Raw genomic sequence first — 10,717 nt, 5'->3', positions numbered from 1 at the left:
CACTCAACACTAGCTGTCAATGTGTATTTTTTTTAACTTTTGGAACCCCCCCCCCCCAATTCTAACTCCAACCCTAACACATCCCTAACACCAACCCTAACTACAAAGAATAGAAAAAAAATGTATTTTATAATTTTAATCTAACTAAAGGGGTGACAAAGGGGGATTTGATTTACTATTTTTTTATTATTTTGATCACTGTTATAGGGTCTATCACAGTGAACAAAATGAACCAATAGAAAGAATTCTCTATTGTTGTCAGGTGCTGGCCGGCAGATCTCGGCAGGCGCACTGCGCATACACCCACAATTTATTTTACAGGAAGTCAACATGGAGGGCCGACAGATCAGGAGTGTCTGGGGATGGCAGAGGTAGCGGGCAGCTCAGGGGACCCCATTTCTCTCTTCTTTGATATGTTAGATAATATCACAGGAGAGAAAAAATTAATTTTAAATCAAACATTTTTTTGTGATCGCTGTAGCTGAAATCCTGGAGATTTTCCAATATTGGAAGGCACTATAGCCTTATTTCTCGGTGCCGTTAAAAAGTGAGCCTGAGGAATAAGTACCCTTAACTGCCACCATTAAAAAGCGTATCATAACATTTCAGTGCATAAGTCAGACATGTTAGCTTCATATCAGAAGCAAACAAAGTTTTAACCACATACACCTACAACAAACAATCAAGCCAAATAGATGCAAAGTTCAGCAAATCTACTAGCACAGTATATGACTCACATAAAGGTGTCTTTTCTCTAATTTGTGCGATTTTGTTGAACCAAGACCATAAAAGATTTTAGTCGTTGACGTATAGGCTGTCGTATGTTATGACTAACAAATAATTACACAGAGATCCTTGAATTCTTTATTTTAAAAGCATCCTTTATATACCCCTGGGATGACACTAAGGGAACAGGATAGCTTAAATTTCACATAAACCACTGTAGACCAGCTGTATGGGAAATGGTTGTCCTTTCTGAGACCGTAGGAAACAAACAGTCCCAGCACACCAGGACTACACCAGTGCAAAGAGTGACCTTTCTACTCAGTCCCTTTGTTTGTGTGTCTTGTGCTTTTTCTTTGAGGTCTTTTTGCACTTTTCTGCATGACGTCTCTTCTTCCCAGAAGGCTCAGAGTCTGAACTTTGAGAACTGCTGCTCGATGAAATCTCTCTTCTTGAAGATTCCTCTTTTTCTTTCCGATGCATTTTTCTTTTCTTTTCCTGGTGATAAAAAGTAGATCCGATGATACAATTACCAATTCTCCATTTACCAACAGCATAAAGAAAGAACTAAAATATGCATTAAATAACATCAAGGGACTAAGGGCATACCATTAAACAAATGGCTACATCCTTTGCTCGGGTAGTCTTTTTTTTTAGATCATTACACTCTAAAAGAGAAATTTGTACCAAGTAGTCTAACTCTCAAAATACACCTTAGTAACTAAACCAAATTTTTCCAATGATTTTGAGACGATTTGTTCGTGCCACATTTTACTTCATGTTGATTGTAAATTTAGGTTGATATGCTTTGCTTTTATTCATAAAAATATCAGAGATATTTGACAATAAAAAAAAAAAAAATTTGCAGTTTTCAAACTTTGAATGATTGTCCCTCTAATCCAGATACTAATCTATATATCTATAAAGGTGTGTTTGTGTGAGTGTGTATGTATGTACAGTGCCTACAAATAGTATTCAACCCCCTGCAGATTTAGCAGGTTTAATAAGATTCAAATAAGTTAGAGCCTTCAAACTTCAAACAAGAGCAGGATTTATTAACAGATGCATAAATCTTACAAACCAAAAAGTTTTGTTGCTCAGTTAAATTTTTATACATTTTAAACATAAAAGTGTGGGTCAATTATTATTCAACCCCTAGGTTTAATATTTTGTGGAATAACCTTTGTTAGCAATTACAGCTAATAATCGTCTTTTATAAGACCTGATCAGGCCGGCACAGGTCTCTGGAGTTATCTTGGCCCACTCCTCCATGCAGATCTTCTCCAAGTTATCTAGGTTCTTTGGGTGTCTCATGTGGACTTTAATCTTGAGCTCCTTCCACAAGTTTTCAATTGGGTTAAGGTCAGGAGACTGACTAGGCCACTGCAACACCTTGATTTTTTGCCTCTTGAACCAGGCCTTGGTTTTCTTGGCTGTGTGCTTTGGGTCGTTGTCTTGTTGGAAGATGAAATGACGACCCATCTTAAGATCCTTGATGGAGGAGCGGAGGTTCTTGGCCAAAATCTCCAGGTAGGCCGTGCTATCCATCTTCCCATGGATGCGGACCAGATGGCCAGGCCCCTTGGCTGAGAAACAGCCCCACAGCATGATGCTGCCACCACCATGCTTGACTGTAGGGATGGTATTCTTGGGGTCGTATGCAGTGCCATCCAGTCTCCAAACGTCACGTGTGTGGTTGGCACCAAAGATCTCGATCTTGGTCTCATCAGACCAGAGAACCTTGAACCAGTCAGTCTCAGAGTCCTCCAAGTGATCATGAGCAAACTGTAGACGAGCCTTGACATGACGCTTTGAAAGTAAAGGTACCTTACGGGCTCGTCTGGAACGGAGACCATTGCGGTGGAGTACGTTACTTATGGTATTGACTGAAACCAATGTCCCCACTGCCATGAGATCTTCCCGGAGCTCCTTCCTTGTTGTCCTTGGGTTAGCCTTGACTCTTCGGACAAGCCTGGCCTCGGCACGGGAGGAAACTTTCAAAGGCTGTCCAGGCCGTGGAAGGCTAACAGTAGTGCCATAAGCCTTCCACTTCCGGATGATGCTCCCAACAGTGGAGACAGGTAGGCCCAACTCCTTGGAAAGGGTTTTGTACCCCTTGCCAGCCTTGTGACCCTCCACGATCTTGTCTCTGATGGCCTTGGAATGCTCCTTTGTCTTTCCCATGTTGACCATGTATGAGTGCTGTTCACAAGTTTGGGGAGGGTCTTAAATAGTCAGAAAAGGCTGGAAAAAGAGATTAATCCAAACATGTGAAGCTCATTGTTCTTTGTGCCTGAACTACTTCTTAATACTTTAGGGGAACCAAACAGAATTCTGGTGGGTTGAGGGGTTGAATAATAAATGACCCTCTGAAAAGACGTTTCACAATTTAAAAAAAAAATAAACAAAGAAATAACATTCTTTTTTGCTGCAGTGCATTTCACACTTTCAGGCTGATCTACAGTCCAAATGTCACAATGCCAAGTTAATTCCAAATGTGTAAACCTGCTAAATCTGCAGGGGGTTGAATACTACTTGTAGGCACTGTATGTATGTATGTATGTATGTATAGTGCCTTGCGAAAGTATTCGGCCCCCTCGAACTTTTCAACCTTCTCCCACATATCATGCTTCAAACAAAGATACCAAATGTAAATTTTTGGTGAAGAATCAACAACAGGTGGAACACAATTGTGAAGATGAACGAAATTGATTGGTTATTTTGAATTTTTGTGGAAATTCAAATGCAATATTATTCGGCCTCTTTAACTTAATACTTTGTTGCGCCACCTTTTGCTGCGATTACAGCTGCAAGTCGCTTGGGGTATGTCTCTATTAGTTTTGTATATCGAGAGACTGAAATTCTTGCCCATCCTTCCTTGGCAAACAGCTCGAGCTCAGTGAGGTTTGATGGAGATCGTTTGTGAATAGCAGTTTTCAGCTCTTTCCACAGATTCTCGATTGGATTGAGGTCTGGACTTTGACTTGGCCATTCTAACACCTGGATAAGTTTGTGAACCATTCCATTGTAGATTTTGCTTTATGTTTGGGATCATTTTCTTGTTGGAAGACAAATCTCCATCCCAGTCTCAGGTCTTTTGCAGACTCCAACAGGTTTTCTTCAAGAATGGTCCTGTATTTGGCTCCATCCATCTTCCCATCAATTTTAACCATCTTCCCTGTCCCTGCTGAAGAAAAGCAGGCCCAAACCATGATGCTGCCACCACCATGTTTGACAGGGGGGATGGTGTGTTCAGGGTGATGAGCTATGCCTTTACGCCAAACATATCGTTTGGCATTGTTGCCAAAAAGTTTGATTATGGTTTCATCTGACAAGAGCACCTTCTTCCACATGTTTGGTGTGTCTCCCAGGTGGCTTTAAACCACACTTTTTATGGCTATCTTTGAGAAATGGCTTTCTTCTTGCCACTCTTCCATAAAGGCCAGATTTGTGCAGTGTACGACTGATTGTTGTCATATGGACAGACTGTCCCACCTCAGCTGTAGATCTCTGCAATTCATCCAGAGTAATCATGGGCCTCTTGGCTGCATCTCTGATCAGTCTTCTCCTTGTTTGAGATTAAAGTTAAGAGGGACGGCCGGGTCTTGGTAGATTTGCAGTGGTATGATACTCCTTCCATTTCAATATGATTGCTTGCACAGTGCTCCTTGGGAGGTTTAAAGTTTTGGAAATCATTTAGTATCCAAATCCGGCTTTCAACTTCTCCATAACAGTATCATGGACCTGCCTGTTGTGTTCCTTGGTCTTCATGATGCTCTCTGTGCTTCAAACAGAACAATGAGACTATCACAGAGCAGGTGCACTCATACGGAGACTTGATTACACACAGGAGGATTATATTTATCATTATTAGGCATTTAGGACAACATTGGATCATTCAGAGATCCACAATGAACTTCTGAGGGAGTTTGCTGCACTGAAAGTAAAAGGGGCCGAACAATATTGCATGCCCCACTTTTCAGTTTTTGAAATAACACAAAAATTTAAAATAACCAATAAATTTCGTTCAACTTCACATTTGTGTTCCACTTGTTGTTGATTCTTCACCAAAAGTTTACATTTGGTATCTTTATGTTTGAAGCATGATATGTGGGAAAAGGTTGAAAAGTTCCAGGGAGACGAATACTTTTGCAAGGCACTGAATGTATGTATGTATCAAGCCCTGCCCACTCTGCCTTGCCACACTCACTCCACACGCAAAGACCCGTCCACACGGCCCACGATATTAGCGCACACGGGCAAAGACACATTCACCTCAAAAGTCACCTTGCAAAACTCACCGGCTGTAACGTCCCAGCCGCTGCGAGCTACAATCAGGGCCCGCCGACATCAGAGTATCAGTGTGCGGCCGGGACATCTAGCGCCTTCGTGTCTAGAATAGAGTTGCTTCTGTGAGGAATGATGTTAAGGGTAAGGAATGAGCCTCATGGATTACACCGATGTGCTCATAACAGGAAGTTGCTGTGCACGTGTGAAGGGAAGAGAGGAGTGAGGAGAAAATGAGAGGAGTGAGGTGAAAATGAGAGGAGTGAAGGGAAAAAGAGAGAAGTGAGGGGAAAAAATGACAGGAGTGAGGGGAAAATGAGAGGAGTGAGGTGAAAATGAGAGGAGTGAGGGAAAAATGAGAGGAGTGAAGGAAAAATGAGAGGAGTGAGGGGAAAATGAGAGGAGTGAGGGAAAAGAGAGGAGTGAGGGGAAAATGAGGTGTGAGGTGAAAATGAAGAGGTGTGATAGGAAAATGACAGGTGTGAGGTCAAAATGACAGGTGTGAGGGGGAAATGAGTGAGGGAAAAATGAGAGATGTGAGGGGGAAGATGAGATGTGAGGGGGAAGATGAGATGTGAGGGGGAAGATGAGATGTGAGGGGGAAGATGAGATGTGAGGGGGAAGATGAGAGGCGTGATGGGAAAATGAGAGAAGTTAGGTGCTGCTGCAGTATGAGGCTGTGTACAGAGAAGAGTGAGGCGCTGCAGGTGGAGGCTGTGTATAAGGCCACGTTCAGTATTTGGTCAGTATTTTACCTCAGTATGTATAAGCCAAAACCACGAGTGGGAGAAAAATACAGAAGTTGTGACGTGTTTCTAATATACTTTTCCTCTAATTGTTTTACTCCAAGTTTTAGCTTAAGAATACGGAGGTAAAAATACTGACCAAATAATGTGTGAACGAGGTCTAAAGGAGAAAAGTGTGGTGCTGCAGAAGAAATAGGCTGTGTATAGGATACGACTTATTGCAATTTCTCTCGGGATCAAGTGTTTCCAAATGTATATGGAAGAGGAGTGTGAGGTGCTGCCGGAGGAGGCGACTATAAAAGGAGAAAAGCTGTGTATAAAGGAGGAACGTGAGGTGCAGGAGGAAGCGGTGTAAAAAGGAGCATGAGGTGCAGGAGGAAGGCCCCCTTAACTGCCGCTGTTAAAAGTCGTATCGGCAGTCGTTAAGGGGTTAATATTGTGTAGTTGGAACTGCCAAAAATCTGTTCATCTTTCCATCGGATGGAAAAACCAAAAATGTTGTTTATCAAAAGGTTCTTGAATGAGTTGGAAACAAAATACTATCAATACTTGGGTAATCATTTAGTTAATTTGTGTTGCAAATCTGTAGTGTTGAATATATGATGCGAAATGTTTTTATGTGCAATATAATCATTATAATTTCTTATAACTAAGCACAGTTAGTTACTATGCCCGGGCAACGCCGGGCTATTCAGCTAGTATCACATAAATATATTTAATAAATAACATTTCCCTCAGGTCTGCTTTACATGAGCACTATTTGTAAAATATCCTTTTACTTTGTTAGGATGTTAGAAGGTTTAAAAACTTAGCAGCAATATTTTTTCAAAAGAAATTTACAAAATGTATTTTTAAGGGACCTATTTAGTTTAAACGTGAATATGGGGGGGACCTATGTAATGGAAATGATACCATTTTAAACGTATTCAAAGCTGCTGTCAGGTTGTTTATTAACCCTTTAGGTGTTTTTCAGGCATTAACAGAAAAGAGAAATAACAATTTTCATTTCTGTCATTCCAATCACTAAAATATTGCTAACATCTTAACAGATCAGTACAGATTGTAGACCCTAGGGCCATTACTAGGTCTTGAATTGCAATGGAAACCATTGGGGACCACACAATCATGATGGGGTTAAAGACGAAAACCTCTTGGTCTTTTAACCATTTAGATGCTGTTGTCACTAAAGACAGCAGCATCTTAGGCGTACATATATAAACTCTGGCCCACAGGATGAGAATATTTGGCCGGTGATTCCAATACAGTTGAAAAAAATATAGTTCTTACCGATAACGGTATTTCTCTGAGCCCATGACGGCACCACGGAGAGAGGGGATCCGCCCACCAAGGACAGGAAACCTACGGATAAAAAGGCGGTACCACTCTCCCGCATCAGTTGTTTTACATAGAGAACGATGGGAGACTACTAAACATTTGTTAAATTTTAACTGTTTATCATAACGAGATACCGCGTGTTTAAAGACTATAAATAGACTATGGCACTAATTTGATGTGTGCACCCATAAGTGAAGGGAGGGAATGTACGGGTGCCGTCATGGGCTCAGAGAAATACCGTTATCGGTAAGAACTATATTTTTCTCTGATCGCCCATGACGGCACCACGGAGAGAATTGCATAGATAGTACATTCAGGGAGGGACAACCGCCTCCAGAACCCTTTTACCAAAAGTAAGGTCTGAAGAGGAGATTAGGTCCAATCTATAGTGCCTATAGAATGTGGATGGTGAGGACCAGGTAGCAGCTCTACATATCTGGTCTATGGAAGCTCCGGCCTTCTCCGCCCAGGAAGTCGCTACTGCTCTTGTTGAGTGAGCCTTAATCTCCCCGGGAACAGACATCCCACTTGCTGAGTATGATAGACTGATGGCGTCCGTGATCCATCTTGCTATGGTGGCTTTAGATGCTTTTTTCCCCTTCCGGGGACCCTGGAAACACACAAACAGAGAGGAATCCTCCCTACTCTCTCTAGTGACTTCTAGGTAGTGTAAGAGACATCTTCTTACATCTAGTGTATGTAATGTTTGTTCCTCCTTATTTTTAGGATTGGGACAGAAGGAGGGGAGAGATATCTCTTGAGACCTGTGAAATTTTGAAGCCACTTTTGGGAGATATGCTGGGTCTGTTTTTAAAATGACCCTATCCTCTAGGAATTGTGTGTAGGGAGGGTTAGCTGAGAGAGCCTGTAAATCGCTAACCCTGCGGGCCGAAGTGAGGGCGACTAATAGAGCTGTTTTGAGGGATAGATTTTTTATTGTAGATTCGTGTAATGGCTCAAATGGAGAATTAGTCAGGGCTTTAAGGACCAAGTTTAAGTCCCATTGAGGAACAACTTTTACTGGAAGAGGCCTTGATCTTCCTGCCGCCCTGATGAATCTAGCGACCCACCTATTTGAGGCTAAATCAAAATTGAATAGGGCTCCCAAAGCTGCCACGTGAACTTTTAGGGTGTTAGTGGCTAAACCCATCTCCAACCCGTTTTGTAGGAACTCTAATATGGAATTAAGGGGAATTTCTTTCCCTATTTTTGCACCTGATGATGACAGAAACTTTTTCCATATCTTGCCATACTGTCTTGTTGTAACAGGCTTCCTACTTTGTAACAGAGTTGAGATCAAGCCCGGAGAGAACCCCCTGCTTTCTAGTAATTTCCTTTCAAGAGCCAAGCTGTCAAGTGCAAGTTCTTGACCTGCGGATGACAGACTGGGCCCTGTGACAACAGATCTTGGAGGTCTGGTAATACCCAAGGGTCTGATATTGATAACTTCCTCATCCATGAGAACCAAGGCCTCTTCGGCCAGAACGGGGCAATTAAGATGACCAGCGCCCCGTCCTCCCGAATCTTCCTCAGCACTGCTGGAATCAGAATAAGAGGAGGGAAGGCATATACCAGATGGTGACCCCAAGATATCAGGAAGGCGTCCACAGCTACTGGGTTCCCCAGGGGAGATAGGGAGCAAAAAGAGGTTACTTTTTTGTTTAGATGACTCGCAAAGAGATGTATTTTGGGAACGCCCCATCTTTCTGTGATCTGGGTGAATATCGCCTGATTTAGTTCCCATTCCCCCTGTTTTAGACTGGACCGGCTGAGGAAGTCTGCTTTGTAGTTGTCCACTCCCCTTATGTGTAAGCTTGTTAGGGATAAGAGGTTGCTCTCGGCTATTTGCAGGATTGAATTGGTCACCTCCATTAGATTTTTGGAACGGGTGCCCCCCTGGTGATTTAGGTAAGATACTACCACCCGATTGTCCGACATTACTCTTACATGGTGAGAGTGAAGGACCCCCAAGAATTCCTGAAGGGCAAATTTTACTGCAAGGAGCTCCTTCATGTTGGAGGATTTGTTGACTGTGGATGGAGACCAAGTGCCCTGGGTTACTAGGTCGCCCAGATGAGCCCCCCACCCTGAAGGGCTTGCATCCGTAGTCAGGACTTTCGAGATCTGAATTACCCACGGGACTCCCTGGGAAAGATTTTCCTGCGATTTCCACCATGTTAGAGAGTGATTGGTGCGAGGAGATAAAGTCAACTGCCCGTCTAAATGCCCTCCTAGATGGATTTGCTCCGATAATATCTGCCATTGAAGTTCTCTTGAATGTAATTGGGCCCACTGGACTGCAGGGATGCAAGAGGTCATAGAGCCTAAGAGGGACATGGCCTGACGGAGTGTTATGGAGGGGAGAGATTGGGTTCTCGATACTAAACTTTTTAGTTTTTGTATCTTGTACTCCGGGAGACGACATTCCATCTTTTTGGAGTCTAGAGTGAGACCCAGGTACTCCTGGACCTGAGAAGGCATTAGTCTGGACTTTCCCATGTTTATTAGCCAGCCCAATTCCTTCAAAGAATGCATCACTATTGCCAGTTGATCCTCGCAATGTTGCGGGGAGGAGCCTATCACCAAGAAATCGTCCAGATATGGAACGATTAGGGTATTTTCTTCTCTGAGGTGAGCCATTACCTCCGCTATCAGCTTTGTGAAAATCCTCGGAGGTATGGCAAGACCAAATGGTAGAGCTGAAAACTGGAAGTGTTTTAGGACTCCCCTGATGTGAACTGCCATCCTGAGGAATCTCTGGTGATCTTTGTGTATTGGGACGTGATAATATGCGTCCTTTAAGTCCAGGACCACCATGAAGCATTGGGGAAACAACATCTTGATAGATGACTTTATCGTTTCCATTTTGAATGCTTGAATCTCCAGGTAATCGTTTAGTTTCTTTAGATTTATAATAGTCCTGAAGGAACCGTCTGGTTTCTTCCTCAGGAATAGAGGGGAATAGTACCCTTGCCCTCTTTCTTGTGGGGGAACCTCCAGGAGTACACCCTTTTTTACTAACTCGATGACCTCGTTTTCCAGAGCCAGCTGTTCTTCTGCCGAAGATCTTATGGATGTCATCATAAAAGAGGGACGGGGGCATCTTTTGAATGTCAGCCTCAGGCCTGATTCTATAATGTTCAGAATCCATTGACTGGAGGTAATCTTTTTCCAGGCTGGAAGAAAGAGAGATAACCTCCCTCCCACCTGGGGCGAACCTTCATTGAGAAGGTTTCTTGTTATCAGTGGGGTTTTTGTTAAAGATGAACCCCTTGTTTTTGTTCCTCTTATCCTCCCACTTTCCCTGGCCTCTCCCAGGGTTCTTGCGGAAAAACCTCTTGTTCCGAAAGGGCTTCCGGTAAGAGGGGAGACCAAGGGAGGGAAAAGACTTTTTCTTGTCCCCGGCTTTTTCCAGGATGTCATCTAATGTGGAACCGAACAAAAACTCCCCTTCGCAGGGGATAGTACATAGTTTTGTTTTTGTTTGCAGATCGCCAGGCCAATTTTTAAGCCAGAGGGCACGCCTGGCCGCATTGGCGAACACTGCTGACCTGGCGGCTAACCTGATAGAGTCTGCTGAGGCGTCAGCCAGAAAAGCCGCCGCTCCCCTTATTACAGGTAATGTT

General features: G+C 43.1%; 1 protein-coding gene across 2 annotated transcripts in view; it reads right to left on the bottom strand.

The window, feature by feature from the left end:
* Nucleotides 1-850: 850 nt before the first annotated feature.
* The window catches only part of ZCCHC17 (zinc finger CCHC-type containing 17), a 95,077-nt gene continuing 85,210 nt past the window's right edge, over nucleotides 851-10,717 (bottom strand). For both annotated transcript variants that reach the window (XM_069756668.1, XM_069756669.1), the window contains exon 8: nucleotides 851-1,221. In XM_069756668.1, the coding sequence (XP_069612769.1) occupies nucleotides 1,045-1,221 (177 nt within the window). In that variant the 3' untranslated portion in view covers nucleotides 851-1,044. The remainder of the gene's footprint in view (nucleotides 1,222-10,717) is intronic.

Source organism: Ranitomeya imitator, chromosome 3, assembly GCF_032444005.1.
Source record: "Ranitomeya imitator isolate aRanImi1 chromosome 3, aRanImi1.pri, whole genome shotgun sequence".
NCBI classification, from domain to species: Eukaryota; Metazoa; Chordata; class Amphibia; order Anura; family Dendrobatidae; genus Ranitomeya; species Ranitomeya imitator.
The sequence above is the reverse complement of the archived record's forward strand: the minus strand, read 5'-3'. Positions and strand labels throughout refer to the sequence as shown.